The sequence below is a fragment of the Saccopteryx bilineata genome, chromosome 3, assembly GCF_036850765.1.
Source record: "Saccopteryx bilineata isolate mSacBil1 chromosome 3, mSacBil1_pri_phased_curated, whole genome shotgun sequence".
In the NCBI taxonomy this organism is placed as follows: Eukaryota; Metazoa; Chordata; class Mammalia; order Chiroptera; family Emballonuridae; genus Saccopteryx; species Saccopteryx bilineata.
In genome coordinates, this window is record NC_089492.1 from 214,668,512 (window position 1) to 214,691,257 (window position 22,746).

The following is a 22,746-nucleotide window of genomic DNA, read 5'->3' on the forward strand; positions in this document are numbered from 1 at the left end:
CCTTAGCATTTCTTCCAGCCTTGGTTTGGTTGTAGTGAATTCCTTGAGTTTTTTTTTTTTTTGTCTGAAAAGCTTTTTATTTCTCCTTCAATTTTAAATGATAGCCTTGCTGGATAGAGTAGTCTTGGTTGTAGGCTCTTGTTCTGCATTACTTTGAATATTTCTTGCCATTCCCTTCTGGCCTCAAGTATTTCTGTTGAGAATTCGGAAGTCATTTTTATGGGGGCTCCTTTGTAGGTGATAGTCTTCTTTATCTCTAGCAGCTTTTTTTTTTTTTTGTATTTTTCTGAAGCTAGAAATGGGGAGAGACAGTCAGACAGACTCCCCCAGGCACCCGACTGGGATCCACCTTACATGCCCACCAGGGGGCGACTCTCTGCCCACCAGGGGGCGATGCTCTGCCCCTCCGGGGCGTCGCTCTATTGTGACCAGAGCCACTTTAGCGCCTGGGGCAGAGGCCGAGGAGCCATCCCCAGTGCCCAGGCCAACTTTGCTCCAATGGAGCCTCGCTGCGGGAGGGAAAGAGAGAGACAGAGAGGAAGGAGAGGGGGAGGGGTGGAGAAGCAGATGGACACTTTTCCTGTGCGCCCTGGCTGGGAATCGAACCCGGGACTTCTGCACGCCAGGTTGACGCTCTACCACTGAGCCAACCGGCCAGGGCTAGCAGCTTTTCATATTTTCCCTTTATCACTTAGTTTTGGTATTTTAATTATGATGTGTCTTGGTGTTGATTTCTTTGGGTTTCTCTTTAATGGAGTTCTCTGTGCTTCTTGAACATGTGAGATGTTTTCCTGCCTTAATTGAGGGAAGTTTTCAGCTATGATATGCTTGAACAAAATCTCTATACCTTGTTCTTTCTCTTCTTCTTCAGGAACCCCTATGATGCGGATGTTATTTCTCTTCATGTTGTCACAGAGCTCTCTAAGGGTTTCCTCAGACTTTTTGAGTCTCTTTTCTTTTTTCTGCTCTGCTTCTGTGCCTTTATTTATCGTGCCCTCTAACTTGCTGATTTGATTCTCAGCTTCATCCATCCTGCTTTTAATTCCTTCCATTGTGTTCTTCATTTCTGATATTGTATTTGGCATTTCTGACTGATTCTTTTTTATTATTTCAATGTCCTTTTTTATATTTGCTATCTCTTTATTTAGGTGTTCGTAATGACCATCTATTGTTATTCTAATATCTTTGAGCATCCTAACAATCATTATTTTAAACTCTGCATCTAGTAATTTAGTTATATCTGATTCATTCAGGTCCTTTTCTTGGGATTTCTCTTGATTCATTTGTGTTGCATTTCTTTGCCTTCTCATTTTCTCTGTGTAAAAAAAGGTTTTGGCCACTGGAGTCCACTGGGTGTGGCTTCTGTTCCCTAGGTATGGTCTGTCTGCAGGCCCACCACCCCCTCTGCTGTTGCTGCCTAGGGCGTTTGGGTATGGGCGTTGCCAGTGCCTGCCCACTGGGGCTGTTGCTGTGGTTTCTGCCTCTCCTTCAAGGGAGTGGCTGTGATCACGTGCTTGGGTGTACAAGCCTTGGTGGCCTTGGCCTTTGCCCCGCCCCCACAGGTGGCATTATGCTTGGCCCTGAGGGCAGTGGCGAGCACCTTTGCTCAGCTCTGGGTCTTCGCCTGTTTCCGGCTTTCACCCCGCCCTTGCAGGAGGAGCCCGATCCGTGGGACAGCTGCAAGCCTTGGCTCCACAGGCCAGGTGGGACTGCGTGCCCACATTCAATAGTGGGATTCTGCCTGTTCTGGACTTTTGGCTCCACCCCCACGGGAGGAGCTGGCTCCCAAGTCAAGCCACAAGCCTTGGTTCCGTGGGCGGGGCAAGGCTGTGTTCTTGCTCCTTTGCTCAAGGGCTGGTCTCCACCCCTTCTGGGCTTCCCGCCCTTCTCCTGCAGGCTGGATTACAGGCTGCCTGCAGCTGGGCTTGACTGCTTTTGCCGGCCCCCTCCTCCCTAGCCCGGCAAGACTGAGCTCACACCTGGGCCCGGTGGTGGCTAGCCAGCTTCCGCCCTTGCGGACAGAACCATGTTTCCGTGTCCCGCTGCCGCCCACACTCCAGTGAGCCCTCAGCTGTGTCGGTGTGGGCACTGCAGCTCAGACCCTAAGACTCACTACTGTAGTCCCAGAAGCTCACTCCTTCTAAGCGACTCTGCTCTGAGTGCTGTGGGAGACCTTGTTTGGCTGGTGTCCTGCTTCACTTTGCTGGTATTGCTGTTTCCAGGGGAAATATTCACTTCAGATTTGGGGAGTGACTCGTCCCAGGGGTTAGGGTGGCTGTCTCCCAAAATGTTTCTCCCTGTGCCTCCCAGAGTACACTCTCTTCCTGCTACTCTGGTACTCTCCTCTCTCCCCATCCCCCGGAGCCCTGGGTGAGTGGTTGTGAGAGTGGTGTTCTGCGCGGTCCCTTTAAGAAGAATCCTGGGTCTGAGAAATCTGACTCTTTCTCACAAACAGTATCCTGACTTGTTTCCAGCTAAATACTGTCCATACGCCTCTTCTAGGCTCCGGGGCTGCAGGCTGGGGCTTTGTTCCTGGGGCTCAGGACCCTCCTCTCTCTGCTAAACTCACTTCCCGACACACGAGTCTCTCCCAGCTGCCGTTCGCTCCAGGGAACTGGGCAGCCCTCTCCGCATTTCCGTTTTTCCTACCAGTCTCAGTGTGGCTTCTTCCGTGTTCCTTGGTTGAAGAGTCCTCTTAGTTTAGTCCAAAATTGGTTTTTCCAGATGATAGTTCTTAAAATTAGTTTGTAATCCACTTTGGTTCTGGGAGGTGGATGTTGGTATGTCCGCCTACTCCAGCACCATCTTGTACTTTTTCTGCAATTGCATCTTGAGCATACTCATGCATGTGACGTGGACTGCCTGTATATGAAGATGGCAAAATCGTTAGTCTTCCAACGTTAGTTGTATTACCATCATTTACAACTGCGTCTTGCAAATGAACGTATTCTTCAGAGCGAAGCTTGGTCTGATTCAAACAGATGAATATCAAACGTTCTGTTCCGATTTTTGCATACATATCTATGATGTATTGGTGAAACAATTAACGGCATTTTAAGATGTGATTGTCTTCATTCTCTCTAATCAATCAGTATGAGTAATAGTTCATTGGGCTGCATTTCATATTTGTTTCTTCGCCACTGACTGGATTTATCATCTTAACATTGAAGTGATATCCATTAGCACCATCCCCAAAATGATTAGATATTGCAGGGCATCGTAGCATCGATGAGTTTCTGCAAGTTTTGTCAATTGATTGTTTCTCTGATAAAGAACAATAGGTTGGAATTGATCTCCGACTATAACAATTGCCACTTTGTCTATAGTTGGAGCATTGAATCTTCGCACATGTTCTCTAGCAGCCATTTTGTCAGCATGAATAACAATCTTGTCTGTATCAGATGGCATCATGTCAATTGCTGTTTTGAACAAACGCACTAAATTGTTTTTTTCGTGAAGAAGCTCTTGCAGTTGGAAAACGATGGACCTTCTTATGCTGGTAGAAATTCTGCAGCGTGCATTCAATTCATCATTGCCATCACCGCTGAAATACATTCGTAGGAATTTATGTTGACCATCTGGGAACGAAAGCAGGGAGCCGGCTTTATGATAAATTTTTCCTTTCACTTTGAAAGTTGGCATGAATTGAGCTGTTAGGATTTCTGCACCGAACGACGTCATTTGGAAGCATGAGTTCTATTTCCTGATGTTAGATAGGAAATGCTTTGATTTGGCGGTATATCTGCAAGCAAAGTTTTTAATGGCACTGGCGGTCCTCCAAGTTGAGGCAGTTTAATTTTTCTGGCAGCACAACACATTCCTTTCATTTCTCCATTAAATTTCAGAACCTTGCAATAAGAACACACTTCAGTCATAGTGCCGATGAGAACATGCCGGCTCAAACTATAATCGTCAGCTGGGTTGTACCGGCATGCAAGATGATTGTAATCGTGTGATTGCTGAGCATGGAGTCATATTTGATGCTGATCTTCTGTTTCTCATTGACATCTTTCAGCCACTCTCAGCCTGTCACATTCATTCTGTTGAGAACGAAGCAGATCTGAAGCTAAAGAACGCGATCACTGTGCTTGTAACTGTGCATCCTCAAGTCTGGCTGCACATAAATGGATCATAAATTAGAAACATTGAAATGGAATCGTAAAATATTTAGTATAGTGTGTGTTGCTTTTATGTCCAACAGATGGCGCTGTTTTTTTTAAAAAGCATGTTTTTACCTGTCACAGGTGTGACATCTATAGCTATATAATAGTGGGTATATAAAAAAGAGCATGTATTCAAATGCAATATTGTTTCAAAATTTCAAATCAATTGGTTAAGAACTTTTGGAGATTTAAGATTTTAAACAAACAAACATTTACATTTTTATTTATATAGATATTCCCTGTGTTGCAACCTACCTCTTTGTGGCTTATTTATTTTATAACTGGAAGCTTTTTACCAGCTCTTGCTCATATCAAGAGGGCATCTAGAGGTACTTAGAATAGGAAAGAGGGGGAAATTCTCTTGTTTTAGAAGTTATCCAGGGCTGGAATACTGTCTTAGATACATAAGATTTTAGAGACTTAAAAGATCTCTATAGAAGACATAGTTTGAACTTCTCATTTCACAGAGAAATAAAGGGAACTTACCAAGGTTGAACAGAATGACAGTAGGTCAGGGATGAGACTCTGAGTCTCCTCGCGAACGGAAATAACTATTTCCTAATTAATGCTTGGAGGCATCTTGGCTTCAAAAACTATAGGTATGTTTTTGACCCTTTTTCTTTTCTTTGCAGATAACATTTGACAACAAAGCCCACAGTGGAAGAATTAAGATAAGTTTAGATAATGACATTTCCATCAGAGAATGTAAAGACTGGCATGTATCTGGATCAGGTAACTGATACATTTTACTAGTTTTCTAATTTTTTTATTCATTTTAGAGAGAGAGAGAGAGAGAGAGAGAGAGAGAGGAGAGAGAGACAGGGGGAGGAGCTGGAAGCATCAACTCCCATATGTGCCTTGACCAGGCAAGCCCAGGGTTTCGAACCAGCGACCTCAGCATTTCCAGGTCGATGCTTTATCCACTGCGCCACCACAGGTCAGGCCATTTTACTAGTTTTCAAAATGGTTATTAAATTATTGATCTCATGGAGATGTGAAGCATTGAATGAAAGAATTGTACTATCTCCAAGTCCCGAATACTCTGCAAGTGGATCAATTTATCGTAGTTATCTGATGTTCCAGCAAAACGTAAATTGTTAATAATTGAAATGACTTTTCCTGTCTTTTCCATGTGCTCTCACTGGCCCACTCCATACAAGAAATAAAAAAATAAAATGAAAGAAAACAAAAACCCAAAAAATACAACCCCCCAGCAAAAAAAGAAAAAAAAAAAAAAGATCACTTACACCAAACCAATATTTTTGAATGCTTACTGCATAAGTATTTTTACCTACTTTTCCTTCATTTTCCTTATTTTAATATTTTAAAATATCCTTGAGATAGTCAGCATCCCTATTATTGTAGGTAGACAATAACCTAACCTTGTGGAACTCTATTCTACTGCAGTGAGACAAGCAAGGAAGTAAACAAGTAAATGAACAAAATACTTTCAGATAGGAGAATATGAAGAAAATAAAGCATAATAACTAATATATGTTGATGTACTACAAAGCTCTAAGCACCCTATACAAGTGAACCCGCTTGATTCTCACAGCAACTCCAATGAAATAGGCATGATTATCCCCACTTCACAGTGAGAAAACTGAAGCACAGAGAGGTTACAAACTTGTCCAAGGTTACCCAGCCAGCAAGTAGCAGTCTGTCTCCAGTGTCTGTCACTTTATTTTAGTGGTTCTTGGCTTCCCTCAGGAACTTGTTAGAATGTACATTCTGCCTGACCAGGCGGTAGTGCAGTGGATAGAGTGTCGGACTGGGACACAGAGGACCCAGGTTCAAAACCCTGAGGTTGCTGGCTTGAGCGTGGGATCATAGACATGACCCCATGGTTACTGGCCCAAAGGTTGCTGGCTTGAAGCCCAAGGTCACTGGCTTAAACCCATGGTTGCTGGCTTAAGCAAGGGGTCACTCGCTCTGCTGGAGCACCCCTGCCCCCGTCAAGGCACATATGAGAAAGCAATCAATGAACAACTAAGGAGCCACAACAAAGAATTGATGCTTCTCATCTCTTTTCTTTCTGTCTGTACCTATCTGTCCCTCCCTTTGTCTCTCTCTCTCTCTCTCTCCCTGTCTCTGTCACAAAAAAAACCCCCAAAACTTGAAAATTCTTCAGAAGAATGCAAAAAGAAAATTTGAATCAATGAGAAGGTATACCATGTATTTGGACAAGAGATTCAACACCATGAGTATGTCAATTCTCCCTAAAGTAATCTATAAATTTAAGATGATCTCCTCCCCAAAATTACCATTTTTATTGAAATTTGACAATCCGATCCTAAAAACAACAACAACAAAAAACCAAAAAAAAAACCCCACAAAAGAATAAACAAGCAAGAATAGCTAGCAACTATCCTAGAAAAGAGGAATGAGAGTTATTTGTCTTAGGTATTAAAATGCTCAAACCGCCTGAGTGGTGGTGGCACAGTGGATAGAGCGTTGACCTGGAATGCTAAGGTCCTAGGTTCAAAACCCCGAGGTCATTGGCTTGAGCAGGGACTCATTGGCTCTACATTGTCCCCCTCCCTACCTTCGCTGTCAAGGCACGCTTGAGAAGCAATCAATGAATAATTGAAGTGAAGCAACCATGAGCGGACATTTCTCACTCTCTTCCCATCCCTCTCTAAAATCAATAAATAACAGTTTTAAAAACTGCTTCAAATTAAATAAAATACTCAAAAACATCAAAAGGGTAAGATACATATAGCAATTTGGTAAATGATAAAGTTGTCATTTCAAACCATTGGGAATAATATATTTGCTCTTTTGATTAGCCAAAATTAAAGATTACTAAGATCCAGTGGTTAAGAAGATGTGGAGATATATATAGGTAGGTAAACAGGCATGATCTTTTTGGAGAACAATTTCTTTTCTTTTCTTTTTTTTCTCAAGCTGGAAATGGGGAGAGACAGTCAGACTTCCGCATGCGCCCGACCGGGATCCACCCGGCACGCCCACCAGGGGCGATGCTCTGCCCACCAGGGGGCGATGCTCTGCCTCTCCGGGGCGTTGCTCTGCCGTGACCAGAGTCACTCTAGCGCCTGGGGCAGAGGCCAAGGAGCCATCCCCAGCGCCCGGGCCATCTTTGCTCCAATGGAGCCTTGGCTGCGGGAGGGGAAGAAAGAGACAGAGAGGAAGGAAGGGAGGGAGGTGGAGAAGCAAATGGGCGCTTCTTCTATGTGCCCTGGCTGGGAATCGAACCCGGGTCCCCTGCACACCAGGCCGACGCTCTACCGCTGAGCCAACTGGCCAGGGCCTGGAGAACAATTTCTTATGATCTCTTTTTGGAAAAATGCATATGTCTTACCATAACAGTTCCACATTTATATAGTCATTCATCTAAACTTCCACTTGCACCTGGGCCTGGTTAGGTAGTTCAGTTGGTTAAAGTGTTGTCATGAGACACCAGGGTTGCTGGTTTGATCCCTGGTCAGGGCACATACAAAAATCAACCAATAAGTGCATAAATAAGTCGAACAACAAACTGAAGTCTCTCTCTCTCTCAAATCAATTGAAAAAAAAAAAAAACTTGCACCTGCGAACAAAGAGGACTTGGAGAAATTTTTCTAGTGGGAAAAACATTATGATCTTATAATCTGAGTGTTGTTCAACATATTATACATTTATACTGTGGTATGCAATGCAGCTGTTAAAATAAATGAGGCTAAAAACGAAGAGAAAAATAAAAGAAGTGGCTGTCAACATATTAATGTCCCATTTCATAAACAGGTAATCCTTTTTCTTCCAGTTCAGAGGAACACTCATTATATGATGATCTTTGATGCCTTTGTTATTCTGACATGTGTGGCTTCATTAATCCTGTGCTTTCGATCTGTGATTAAAGGGATTCAGCTTCAACAGGTAGGGGGCATTGCTTTCTAGGACATGGTACAGACTTTTTGACTGAGAGAGAAATTCACTGTGCCTCCCTTCAATTGTTCAGGAATTCGTCAATTTTTTCCTCCTCCACTATAAGAAGGAGGTTTCTGTTTCTGATCGAATGGAATTTGTCAATGGATGGTACATTATGCTTATTATTAGTGACTTATTGACAATCATTGGATCAATTCTGAAAATGGAAATCCAAGCCAAGGTAAATTTTTTTCTTTATTCATGTCAATTGTTAGTATCAGATTTGTATTAATAGTAACTTATTTTTCCAAAATGTGAGAATTTGTAGAATAAATAATTTCTTTCAAACTTTGTGTTGAGTAAACTTGGAATCATTAGCAGCGATTTTCTTAAATCTATCTAGGAAATCTTTTAGGCAGAGTTTTTCAAAGTGAGATCTACAAAAGTCTGCATCAGGATCATTTGGGTACCGGGTAAAAATGCCCAAGTTAGACTCACTGAATTTGAACTCTGGGGGGAGGCCTGTGAGTTTTTACACATAGCAAAATTTATAAACATACCAAGGAAACTTAAGTAAGTGGTATTTTTTTTTACTGTTCTTAAAAGAAATGTCAGTCTTTTCAATAAACAAAGAGTAGGGCTGAGGGATGCAAAGTGCGACCAAACTATGATGATGAGAGTATTGTAGTTGTTTCCTTTGTCCATTCAAACTGAGAATGTTCTCATTTTGAGTTAGTTGTTAGATTAAAAATCAACACTCTCTTCCAAAGCAATATCAAATAAAAAAACCCAACAAATATTGTTCAAACTAATCTTGTTCAAATTTATATTTTTCTAGCTTTGGCTGCAACTAAAAATGAGCATAAACCTGCTATGATTCATATTCCTGGGCAGAGACCCCCAAATGCAATGGCTCAGATAAGATAGGAGCTTATTTCTCCCTCATGTAATACTCAGGGTGGGTTTTCTAGGTTGGCGAGTCGTTCAGCTCCATGCAGTCTTTCAGGGACCCAGCTTTCTCCCATCTTGTTTTCTTCCCAGCTATTATGGGCTTGCACAGACTGCATGACTGATGCTGAGTCGTCTTAGGCAGATCACAACCCATGGAAGGGAAAACATGGTCTGGTCTGGAGGTAGCTCTCCCACAGTCTTACAGCCTTGGCTCTAGTGTGGTAGCTTTCATTTCTATTCCCATTTCACTGAACAGAATTTAGTTACATCTAACTGCAAAGGGTGCTGGGAAATACAGGCTGTGAATGTGGCTTAGAAGGAGAGAATAGTTTTAGGTTGACAAGGATCAGCTGCCGCCATGTCATAGCTGCTGTATAAATCATCAGGATAGATATTTAATTTCAGGGGGAGAAAAAAGTAATGGAAGAAGATTTAGAGCAAATCTTTATTTTTATCAATTTCAATTATCATTAACTTTAATGAGCTCTTAATGATACTCAACAATGTTTCCACATTTTTCTAGACCTTCTTATAGATGTAATTTCATGGGTTTTTTTCTTCTCTCTAACACTCTCAACTGATGACCTCATTTCTTATTTCACATGAACAATAGAAAAAAAATGTGGAAATTCCACAAACTCTCACTTCATTTCTCTACCTACCAGCATCAGTGCCCATACACCCTGCTTATTCTCTGTTGCTGTGGATATATTATTTGGGCTACTATCCAAGGCCACCTCCTCCACATGCTTACCACATGATGTCCCCACCTGCTTACTCAAGGACATAGCTCCTGCTATGTGTCTTCTTTTCCTCTTGCATTATTAATTTCTCGTTTTCTACCCTGTCATTCCTATCAGCATGTTTTTCCTCCTTTCTAAAAAGACAAAATATCAACCTATCTCCCCCTCCAGTTTCTTCCCCATTTTCTGCTCCCCTCTATAGAGCAAAATACCTCAAAGGGGCAACTCATCTTGATTCTGCTTTTGCTTCTCCCATTCTCTCTTATATCTGTTCTAATCGGGCTGCCCTGCCATGCCACAGAAGGGTTCCTCCCGACAAACTCCCATGTTGCTAAGTCCAATAATCAGTTACTTATCCTCATTTTGACCTATCAGCTGCTTTTAACACTGCAAACACTCGCTCATTGTTGGTGCACTTTTTTTTTTCCTAGGCTATCACTCATCTAGTTTTCCTCTTAGATCATGGGCTGGCCTTCTGACTTTCCTTTGCCAGTTTCATCTCTCCAACCTGTTAAGGTGACAGTGCTTCAGGATGTAGTGCCTGGACATCTTTTATTTTCTGCCTCTTGCCTCTGTCTTGGTGATCTCATTCTGTTCCACCTTTTTAAATAGTATTTATTTGCCAGTGATTTCCACATTCGTGTCTCCATCTTGGAATTCTTCCCTGAACTCCATTCTCAAATATCCAACAGTCTGTTCTACATCTTCATTGGATGCCTACTTGGCCTCTCAGATTGAATGTACCTAAAACAGAATTTCTAAGATGCCCATCTCCACAGTCAAAACTTGCTTCTCCTTTCTAATGTCAGTTAATACCAACTCTTTTTAGTTGCTTAAGACAAGAGTCATAAATTCATCTTTGATTCTTTTTCCCTAACCCTTTCTCCCCTACATTTAATCCAAGAGAAAATGCTCTTGCTCTACCTTCAAAGATTACCTTATCATGTCCACCACCAAGTTACGATCAGTTCTCACTTACATTCTTGCAATAGCCTCTCATTCCTCTAATAATCTGCTCCCAACCGTAGCAGCCAATATTTGATCATATCACTCCTGTTCAGATCTCTCAAATCTCTCTACTTTAATCAGAGTAGAGATAAAGTTGTAAAATTACTCACAAGGCTCTACCTGCCACCTTACCTCTATGCCTCATCCTATCCCCATCGCGCACTCCAGCCAGACTCACTATTTGGCCAGGTACCCTCTTGCTTTGGGGTCTTTGCCCCTGCTGGTTCCTGTCCCCTGGAAAGCTCTTGCCCTTCCTTTTGTTTGGTTTGCTCTCTCACTCCTTTCAGGCTTTTGCTCAAGTGCTACCTTTTTAGTGAGATCTCTGATCATCCTACTTAAAGTGCAACTCCCTACCCATTTCTTAACCCCTTTCCTGAATTTTTTCCTCCTCACTTACCAACAGCTAATATACCAAGTTTTTATTAACTTATTGCTGTCATCACTCTCCCCCCATAAGAATGTAAGCATCATGAGGGTGGGAAGTTTTGTCTTTTCACTGTTTTGTCCTTAGCACCTAGAACAGCACCTGACTCATAGTTACCCAATGAATATTTCTTGCTCAGATGAATTTCTGATTACTTTTCCCCCACTCTGTTTTAGAGTCTGACAAGTTATGATGTCTGCAGCATACTTCTCGGCACCTCTACCTTGCTTGTGTGGCTCGGTGTCATCCGATACCTCAGTTTCTTTCAGAAGTACAATGTAAGCAGCTTCTCCCTTTCATAGTTATTGCACTGCTGTGGCTGAAGGATAAAGAGGTTCTAACGACCTCTCTTACTTTCCCAGCTCCTCATCCTGACCCTTCAGGCGGCGCTGCCCAACGTCATGAGGTTCTGCTGCTGTGCGGCTATGATTTATTTTGGCTATTGCTTCTGTGGATGGATTGTGCTGGGGCCTTACCATGAAAAGGTCTGATACACAGTTGTTCCTCTTGGTAACATTCTAAGTGCTTAGAATAGTGCCAGAGGCTTTTCTCCTTTCAGATGAGCTCTTTTTATTTTGTGACTCAGCTCTAAAATAGTGAAGGTAGTATATCTATTACCATGTTTATAAACGGAAAAGGTGTGAACAACTTGAGAGAATAATTGAATCATTCAACTTCCTCAATTTCTTTTGTGGAATATGTCAAGTAATTAAGTCCTTTTCACCACCAGTGAAGTAAAGTGTAGTCAGTTTGATTCATCAATAATATTAGAGTAAGCTATTTAGGTGAAATGTCTCAAAATGTGATTTTATTTAAAAAGTAGTGCAGGGTAAAACTGGTAGAAATATACACCTCAAACTAATACAACAATGTATATGTCAACTGTAATTTAAAAATTTTTTAAATGAATTAAAAAAAGAAATCTTGGTTGCTGAAGATATAGTCTTAACTATAATGCCATTATCTTAAGTGACACAAACTTTAAAACAAGAAGTATGATCTTGCATGAGTAAGACCTGGGTTTCTCTGAAGAAGCATTTCAGAGATCTCTTTCATGAAGGTAAATGGGAAGATGAAGCTTGATTCACAAAAGCACTGAGTGCGCAAACCAACCCCCTTCTGCCTTCGGGTCAGCCCGTTCCAAATTAAGAGGAGCAATCAGACGTGGCTGTAGTGCCAGGAAGAAGAGTATGCTGTGTGTATCACAAAGCAAATGTGTGTAGTTACCTCAAGCTATTGGCTTGAAAGGGTAACTTGGGATATTTTATCTCATTATTTTTAATGTGATGTCATGAATGGAGTCTCCCAGGGGAAGGAATGTGGAATAAAGGGAACTTTTCTCTCTCTCTCTCTCTCTTTTTCAGTTCCGTTCTCTGAACATGGTCTCTGAGTGCCTTTTTTCTCTGATCAATGGAGATGATATGTTTGCCACATTTGCAAGAATGCAGCAAAAAAGTTACTTGGTCTGGCTATTTAGCAGAATTTACCTCTACACGTTCATCAGCCTCTTTATATACATGATTTTAAGTCTTTTCATTGCACTGATCACTGATACATATGAAACAATTAAGGTAGGTCCATCAGTAGCCATAAATGACAGCGTTTTTCTAGAACCTAGAGTGATAGAATATAGTACTTATGGGGGAGGGGAATTTATGGAATGTTAATTTCTTCAGGGTAGAGAAGAAGAACTTCAACTTTAGATACTGAGGAACATAGATGAAGGAGAAATAGAATTTCCAGGATGTTGACAGTTTTATCTTCACATAATTGTGCTTTTTCATACAAGCTTTTTAACCTTCTATTAGAATGATAAGGATCAGTAAGTTTGGGTGAGTAAAACAGATGGCATTTCAAAAAGTCAAAATTTGGGGTGTGGAACTTTTAAGTTCCAGTTTCCATAAAGAAAAATTGACCTCTTCACTTAGAGTGTGCTGTGACTAAATCCATTACTCTTGGCAAGGCCTGTATGATCCCCGCCCCAGTTGAAAATTTGATTTAAAAAGTTGTTATTTGTATTATCATTCGCAAAGGATATTTTAAACGTCAGTTTAAGCCCTTTGAAATATGGAGAGGCAGAACAAATATCCATAGACATTTAAATTTCTAATAATTTTATACTATTTGGTATACTATTGGCATAGACACTTTCACTTGGGGACTTTTCTTTCTGGTCGTAAGAGGGGTAATGAAACATAATGCTATGTGACTAGTCCAGAGATAAAGAGAAGGCCATCAGGAGTGGATGGCTTATGAGTATATGCTCATGAAACCAAGGCCATGACTTCATTCTTACTGAATCAGATTTCAGGAACTGTCTTCAATACTCACTTGGCAGAGTTGTGATTAGAGTCACCAAGGTGACTGGGAAAGAACGTGGTTGTACCCGTCCAAATCCCTGCCAAAATGCTCTTAAAATTTACTACTTTCCACTCTGCATACAGAGAACTATATGTTATTGAAAGGTGACGTCCTGTATCTCTAAAGGTAACAAGACTTGACAACTCTCCTTAGCACAAGCCTGAGACTTCTGGTTTAATGTTAACTTCTTTGCATGGTCTCAGAATACTTCCAAGTGGGAAAGCTAAGTTATTGCTGATCCTTTCTCATCAGGGCACGTTCTAGAGGTCTTAGACCCCAAGATGATGTAATTATGAGGCCCTTAAACAAGCCTGTGTGGCCAGAAGGGAGACTTCAAAAGGGTGTGCAGACTGCAAAGGTCCCTTATAGCATTCAGATATGTGTCCAGACACCTGGATTAGCTTAGCAGTGTTCAAGGCTGGGATGAGGTCTTCAGGGGAAGGCTGGGTATGTCCACTTCTCAGTCCCCAACAGTATGTTGTTAATCTGCATCAGCTAGCTTGTGGCTTGAACCCAGTTGCATGCAAGGTTCCTGCTATACACTGGCCAGCAAGTCATGGGCTGCAGGGTGAAGTGGTGATAGAGGTTCCATTGGGCTGGATGGATTTTTCCCCAAAAGAGGGCTCAGACTGACTTGGATTCACCAAGCTCATTTTGGTTTGAACCAGACCCACAAAAAAGAGGCCAGAGGGTATTGCAGAATCCCAGACCCACTTTACCTTAGCCAAACCTAAGGGTGGTTCTAGGGACTCCATCTCCCTAAAAATATTTAGAAGTGGCTAAAATATCCCTCTAAAAAGATGCCCTCTCTTGCTAAACAATCTGTTTCAAGTGTGGAATAAAGCTGTTTTCAAGGAATTTATTAATAAGAACTATTTTTTTTTATTCTTCTGTATAGCATTACCAACAAGATGGCTTCCCAGAGACCAAACTCCGTAAATTTATATCAGAGTGCCAAGATCTACCCAACTCTGGAAAATACAGATTAGAAGACGACCCTCCAGTATCTATATTCTGCTGTTGTAAAAAGTAGTTTATATGGCTTATCTGTGCTCTAGAGCAAACATGATGTGTATCTGAGTTGGGACACTACATAGGTTTTTTTAAGGTCTGGTGGAGTATGTCTGAAGATTATTATTAGCAACAATTCCTTAAGAACTCATTAACTTTATAATTCATTAGGTTTATAGTTTTAAAAGCAATATTTAATGTCTTTTCAACTTTACGTTGAATTTTTTTTTTTTAATCACAACTTTGATTAAGGGAGCTATTGATTTCTTATTCTTTTTTTTTTTTCTACAGCTTTAGAAGCTGTTTTCTAGGCCACTCTTTAGCTCTTAACCTCTTGCTCACAACGACTTGGACTGTGCTCACTGTGTCATCAGTGGAAAATGATGCCTAGTCTGACAGTGACTTCAGACGACTCACTGACCCTGGTCTGGGCCACTCTCGGGCCCAGGATGAGAGAGAGGGAATATCCAGTACTGTTGCATTTTCAGACTCAGCCAGAATTAGAAACAACCATCACCGGCTATCAATCTGATACTTGGTTGTGAAGGACACTGTTACTTGCTTCTTTTTGTTCTGGAGATGATCCGGTTGGTTAATATTTGTGTATAAGTTTTCTCTCTCTTTCAGTATTCAAGAGTATCTATCTTATCATATATGAAAATTAAAGCTTAGATCTAGTGCATGTTTGATCCCACAAGGATTATTTTATTATTACTTGTATGGCCTTGTGAGCACTGTGTGGCGTACTGTGCCCTTCAAAGGCACATTCGGTCTCATGGAAAGGAGCGGCATTTTAGGGCCAGGAACTGTGGTTTGTGGGAAGAGATTCTATAACTCACTATAGAAGTATTTTGAAAAACAATTATCCTCAAAATTTAAAAGTAAGTGGGAAATGTATGCCTTTAAAAGACACAAAAACAAAGTTTCTGTTTTTGCAAAATGCTGATTTAGAAGTTTCAGGAATTTTTATATCATGAGTCTGTTTTGTCATGAGTTATTTAAACAGCTTTGTTATATCAGGAGTCTTTGTTTTTCAAATAAAAAAGAATGCAACAATGTGCAATAAAGGTTTTCTCAAAGCGTGTTCCTTTTAATTTGAAGAAACCAATTTGTTATTTTTTTACTTTGGTTTAAGAGCTAATAATAATAATTCCAGGTGTTGAAATGTGAAATTTTTACAACAAATAAAAGCTGTGTTTGGTTTTTCAGAAATAAAAAATTCTAAACCTCTAGGTGAGCTTGACCAGCGGTGGTACAGTGGATAGAGCATTGAACTGGGACGATGAAAACTCTGTTTTGAAACTCTGAGGTCACTGGCTTGAGCTCAGGCTCTCCAGCTTGCGTGCGGGGTCACCAGCTTGAGCACGGGATCATAGATACGACCCCATGGTCACCAGCTTGAGCCAAAAGGTCACTGGCTTGAAGCCCAAGGTCAATGGCTTAAGCCCAAGTCACTAGTTTGAGCAAAGGGTCACTGGTTCAGCTGAAGCCCCCCTGCCCCCGGCCCATCAAGGCACATATGAGAAAGCACTCAATGAACAGCTAAAGTGCTGCAACTATGAGTTGATACTTCTCATCTCTCTCCCTTCCTGTCAGTCTGTCTGTTTGTCTGTCTGTCTCTCTCTCACTCACTAAAAAATAAATTAAAAAATTAAAATTAAATAAATAAATAAACCTATCTCTAGGTGAATTTTTCTCCCTTTGATCTAATATTTGTATCATGATCATTTTTAGAATTTACTAGAAATTAATGTGAATTTTAAATTTGTTTTTATTAACTGGTAAATACTTTTCTTTACTCCCTGTGAGAACTTGGACTAGCATGTTTCAATGGAAACATAAAACCACTTGCCCAGTGTTAGGCCTGGGGTTTTGCTTTGCCCTGAAGTCACGTTCCTGCTGTGGAACCAGAGCCAGTGACTGGCTCCTTCCTGTCTCTCTCCTGATTCTCTAAGCTTTCTTACTGTGGCAGGGCTGAGCCACTGATAAATTTCAGGACCTACCTTTTAGCAATGATGCCCATGTGAGATGATATCTACTATTTCCTGAAAGAAATAGTACTAACTTTTTAGAACTATCCCCAACCCAGTACAATGGCTTGCTCTGGGTAGGCAGACAAATTATGGACCAGTCATTTCCATGATTTTATTTTATGTATATGTGTCATAAAGAACCTCGTGGTTCTTGTCAGAAGAGATGGAGAACAGAAGTCTCCATTTTTTTCTCCCAGGCTTCTAAGCTGGGGGAACAAGGAGATGGGGGTTGGACTTCTGCTGGTGATGTCCCTTTGTCTGGAGGTCAGGTTCTCTGCTGACCTCATGATTCTCAAGCTTGTAGACATAAGAACCATCGGGGACAGGAGAAGAGAGGAGGATCATGTTAAAATTATGTATGTCCAGGAAATACCAGCAGAGATTTCTTATTTTTCAGGACCTAGGGTGAGGCCAGGAATCTTCATTTTTATCAAGCACAGAGCAGTAGTGGGATTCAAATAATTTAACAACCAGTTCTCTATCCTAATGACCATTTTAAGTATAAAAGATGATATACTGTAAGGTAGTTTATTATTTCATGCATTTAATACTTAAATAAGAACAATAAAAGAGGTACACAAAACTAGATTATGTTATAAGGAAGAGTTTTAAAATAATGAAAAATATTAAATAATACCCAACAAAAAACCAATAAAACTGTTATTAAAGATATTTCCATATTGCTTTTTGATTGGCACCCTCACTTGCAATTTTTTTCACCTATGGATGGAACAAACATTACTACAGGTGCTTAGAATACACTGTTGCATAAATGAATGTTAAAAAAGAGTAAGGAATGTAAATTTCTGACTTCCACATTGGGTGACTGCCTAGGCACCCGCCTTAGAGAGAACCCTGATCACAAGTGCCATTTTAACAACCAGTTCGTGGAACTCAAAAAAAATTAGGTATCGGTTCTGCTGGACTGGTGCGAATTGGCTGAATTCCACCACTGCACACAGGTAATTCTGATGCAAGTAGTTCGCAGTGGCTGCATGGTCTGGAGCTGGACCTGGAACAGCTAAATGCTTTTATTGGGGCTAAATAAGGAACTATTCATAAGGCTCAGGATTCAGACTGGCCTTCTATTTCTTGACTACATTAGCCAAGAGAGAATTCCCAAGGAAAGAGTTTATAGACATCAAAATAGGCATCTTAGGATATTGTTGTCTGTTATAATCATTTTAATGTAAATTTTAATTTTGCTGATGCCACATCTTCTTTAAAAACTTTAGGTGCCATTTTCCTCTAATAAACATTGAATTTTAATCTTTTTGTCTCAGCATACCATTTTAAAATTAAATTTGTACATATAGAGAAGTGATCGATTAGTAAAAAAAGGTAAAATTCGCCTGACTGGTGGTGACGCAGTGGATCAAGCATCGACCTGGAATGCTGGGGTCGCTGGTTCAAAACCCTGGGCTTGCCTGGTCAAGGCATATATGGGAGTTGATGCTTCCTGCTCCTCCTCCTCTTCTCTCTCTCATCTCTAAAATGAATAAATAAATAAAAATAATTAAAAAAAGGTAAAATTCTTGTTAATTGGTGATATAATGATCTACATAGAAAACCCAATAGAATTAACAAATTTGCAAAACTAATTAAAGGATTCAGTAAGGTTGTTGGATATAAGATCAATTTAACAACTCTCTAAGCTTCCTCTCTATATTAATAATCGTCTAGAAAAGATAACATAAATTATTGACAGTAGAAACAAAATTTGAAATTATCCAGCAATTATCCTAAGGTAGACTGTGCAAAGCCTTCACAGAGAAACTTTCAAAAACTCCATCACAAGACATAAAATATCTGAATAATTGCAGAGATAATGTATTCATGACAACTTAAAAGGGGTAATTTAGCATAGTAAAAATACAATTCCTTTCAAATAACCTAAAAATTCATAAGACTTCATTAAATCAAGAACATCTGCTCTACATTATATCACTAATAGAACAAGAAGAGAAGCCACAGACTAGAAGCTATTTTCAATAAACATATGTGATAAACATTGTTATACAAAATATGTAAAGAACTCTTCAAGGTCAACAAGAAGAAAACAACCTGATTTAGAAATGGGCCAAAAACCTGAATAGACACCTCACTAAAGATGGTACAGATAGCAAATAAGCAAACAAAAAGGTGCTCAACATTGTATGGCATTAGAGAATAGCAAATAAAGCAACAGTGAGATACTACCACCTACCAAAAAGCATGGCTAAAATCCAAAACACTGACACCACCAAATGCTGATGAGGATGTGGAGCAACATGAACTCTCATTTGTTTCATATGGAAAAGCAAAATGGTACAAATACTTTGGAAGAGAATTTGGCAGTTTTTTACAAAACTATACTCTTACTGTACAATTCAGCAATTGTGCTCCTTGGTACTTATGCAAATGAGTTGAAAACTTATGTTCATGCAAAAACCTGTACTTGGATGTGTACGGCAGCTTTATTCATAATTGCCAGAACTCGGAAGCAACCAAGATGTCATTCAGTAGGTGAATGGAGAAATAAACTGTGATACATTCAAATTATAAAATATTAGTCCTAAAAAACTATGAAGTCATGAAAAGACATAGAAGAATCTTAAATGCATACTACTAAGTGAAAGAAGCCAATCTAAGAAGGCTACATACCATGTAATTCCAACTATAGGACATTAAAACCATGGAGACTAAAAGATTAGTGGTTTCGAGGGTTTGAGGGAGAGGGAAGAATGAATAGGCAGAGCTCAGACAATAATTAGGGGGCAGCCTCTGAATCCTTTCTGGGCTGTTATAACAAAATATTATACTATAAACAGGGTGGTTTATAAACAACAGAAATTTACATCTCATTGTTCTGGAGGCTGAAAGTCCAAGATCCAGGCACCAGCAGATTAGTTGCTTGGTGAGGGCTGGCTTTCTGGTCCCTAAACATCTGTGTTTTTGCTGTATTCTCATATTGTGGAAGTGGACAAGGGACCTCTTTTATAACCACACTAATTCTATTTATGAGGGTTCAACCTAATCATTTCTCCAAAACTCCACTCCCAAATTCCATCACAGCTGTTAGGATTTAACAATGAATTTGGGAGTGTCACAAATATTCCGTCTATAGGAGGTAGTGAAACTATTCTGTATGAAAACACACTGGTGGCTAGGTGTCTGATTATGGTTGTCAAAACCCATAGACAGTACAGCAACAAGAATGAACCCTAATGTGAAGTATAGACTTCAGGTGATGATGTGCCAATGTACATTCATCAGTTGTAACAAACGTACCAGTCTTGTGTGGGATGTCGATAGTAGGGAAGGCTATGCATGTGTGGGGGCAGGGAGTACATGGGAACTCTCTGTACTTTCTGCTTAATTTTGCCATGAACTTAAAACTGCACTAAAGATAAAGTCTATTATTTTAAAATTAAAATAAAATTAGTATTTCATGATATGTGGAACACAATCACTCTTTGTCTATGTATTGTTGTCTGTGACTGCCTTCATACTATAATGGCAGAATTGAGTAGTTGCAACAGAGACAAAGATGTATCAATGCCTAAAATATTTACTGTCTGGCTCTTTACAGAAAAGGTTTGCTAACTCCTGATAGATAAGATAATTTTCTGAAAACTGACTTAGTAACACAAAAAAATCAAGCTGCCTTCCTGTCTCCCACCATATGCAATTTTGAAGTACAATTGACTTTGAGATGAAGGATAAAACTAAAATATTGTAGAAAAAGCAGGAAAATATTTGTGACCTAGGGGTAGAGAAAAACTTCTAAAGATTACAAAAATAGAGCCATAAGGGTGAATATTCTTAATTTTGGTTTCATAAAATCAATTAAGAACTTCTATCCAAGGAAGAATACAAAGGACAAAGTTAAGAGATAGCTGAAGACTGAAAGAAGATATTTATAATGTCTACAACTGACAAGGGATTGATATCTAGAATGTACAAAGATTTCAGGGGGTCCTCGGGTTACAACAGTCTCGACATACGAGGTTTCGAGTTTACAGTGCTCAATCCTATAAAACCTTAAAAAAATGAGACGTGAGTGTTTCAGCGTATAGTGTTAGAGTCATATTTATGGAGACGATGTGGATGAACTAGTTTGCTTGTGGTGGAATATACCGTAATGTGAAACATGAGTGAGGGAGTTGGCATCCTGGGACTGAGGCTATGGAGCCATCCTCAGTGTTCAGGCCAACTCACTCTAATTGAGCCAGGGCTGCAGGAGGGGAAAAGAGAGAGGGAGGGAGAAGTAAGAGGGGGAGGGGTGGAGAAGCAGATGGGCACTTCTTCTGTGTGCCCTGACCAGGAATCAAACCCAGGACATCCACATGTTGGGCTGATACTCTACAACTGAGCCAATAGGCCAGGGCAAGATTCTTGTCCTGTGTGGTGTAGTGGTATGGTGAGAATAAAGGTTTTGGAGACTCAACCACCTGAATAGCAGTCTTGGATTTACTACACATTCTGTGGGTGACCTCGGAGAGGTAACTTCAACCTCTCTGAATCCATTTCCTCACTTCAAAAGTGAGAGACAGTACAGAATGCTGAGCATTCAATGAGATAACAGTAAACCAATCTTCCTACCTACTAGGCACTCAGGTACTTCTGGTCTCTTTGAAGCACAGAGCCCTTGCATGTGGTAATGTTCATAGTAAATGCAATAATAACAATTAATTTTCTTTTTAACTACTCGCTGGTAAGTTACTGTGTAGAGTTGCCAGAGCTTCAAAACACACTTATAATGAGAAGTGTGCTGATATAAAAAATGTTATCCCAGTTTATAATTCTCTTCTAAAGGGATTATTGTTCCTAGAGGAATCCTAGCATTTTGAGGTTAATAGGGTTGACCCTTCAAGGTGCTTTTCTTTAATTAAAAAGGCTTAAATATTTATTACCATAAAAATTATATATACTATATATGATATATATATAGTATATATAATATATAAATATAATATTTTATACTTACAAGATACCTCCTCCAACACTCTCCAGTCACACAACAGTCTGCCTTTTTCACAGGAACTCCCCACCCTCCCCACAACAACAGCACTGTAACACTTCCTCTCCCTTTCTTCTAAAAATGAACCTAACCACACCACAGCTGCACCCACCTTTGGAAACTGCGACTACACAAAATGGATCTGCCAAGACTTTCTATACCCAGTGGGCACCTCTGATGAAATGGGCTTTAAAAATAACGCATTTTTACCTAATAGTCTATTGAAAGTGATTTTCAAAAGAGGGTCAATTATGTATGCGTTTATACACACACGTTATTCTGTCCAGCTGCTTCTACCTGGAGACACATATTAAAATAATTGCCTGGAAGAGTATTCTTTGCCCTCAATATACCCAGAAACCTTTAAACATTTGCTGATCCAAATAGCCTGGAACTCAGGACCTGTAAGGCTGCAGTTGCTACCACGTGAAGAGTAGAGACAGACCAACTCGCTCGGAAAGAGCCTGTTGGCCGGATCCAAAGTGCCAAGTCAACATCACCCTCAGCGGAACATGGCATTTGGTCATGTGTCTGAGACCCTCATCTCTAAAATTCACGGCCGATTTCCCACAGACATCTTCCTGGAGGAAAGAGCAGCGGCGGAGAGCGCAGACCCCGCGAGGGCCTCCGCCAGGCGGTGCGGGTCTCGCCATCCCTCTGCGCCAGCGGGGGCCACGCGGACACTCACTCCCCGCGCGGAGGCCCGCTCCAGCTGCCCCACGCAAGCGAAAGGCGGCTCTTTTTTGTTTTCCCCTTCTTGTGTGCCCGTAGCACTTTTAACATCTGTGAAACACGACTGTTGTCACAGAGTTTTGGGTCATCCACTTCAGGGGAAAATCACAAAAACAAACAAACAAAAAACATGCTGCAACGAACGAACTTGTCAGTTTAATGTGATGTTCTAGGGAAAGAACCATGTCTGTCTGTCTTCCTGTATCCAGTCTCCAGCTTGGCACTTTGTGAAGGTGTCCTGAGCGCATCAAAACAGAAATGGCTACAGAGATGGGCACAGGAGTGGATGAGGAAAACAAGGAAAGAATGGAGAAATCGAGGAAGGAATGAAGAAAGGCGGGAGCTGCGGGGTCGGAGAGGGCACAGCCCCGCCACCCGGGGGCGGTGTGGAGGGCGCGCGGGCCGCCCGGACCCCTTCGGAAGGCGCTGTTGCCCAGTCCTCCGTCCCGTC

At 40.7% G+C, this 22,746-nt stretch overlaps 1 protein-coding gene across 1 annotated transcript in view; it reads left to right on the forward strand.

The window, feature by feature from the left end:
• MCOLN3 (mucolipin TRP cation channel 3) overlaps positions 1–14,747 on the forward strand; it is a 52,151-nt gene extending 37,404 nt beyond the window's left edge. The window contains exons 7-13 of the mRNA XM_066264958.1: positions 4,796–4,895; positions 7,927–8,039; positions 8,122–8,271; positions 11,333–11,434; positions 11,519–11,641; positions 12,521–12,727; positions 14,416–14,747. Of these exons, the coding sequence (XP_066121055.1) occupies positions 4,796–4,895; positions 7,927–8,039; positions 8,122–8,271; positions 11,333–11,434; positions 11,519–11,641; positions 12,521–12,727; positions 14,416–14,550 (930 nt within the window). The 3' untranslated portion in view covers positions 14,551–14,747. The remainder of the gene's footprint in view (positions 1–4,795; positions 4,896–7,926; positions 8,040–8,121; positions 8,272–11,332; positions 11,435–11,518; positions 11,642–12,520; positions 12,728–14,415) is intronic.
• The last annotated feature ends 7,999 nt before the right edge of the window (positions 14,748–22,746 follow it).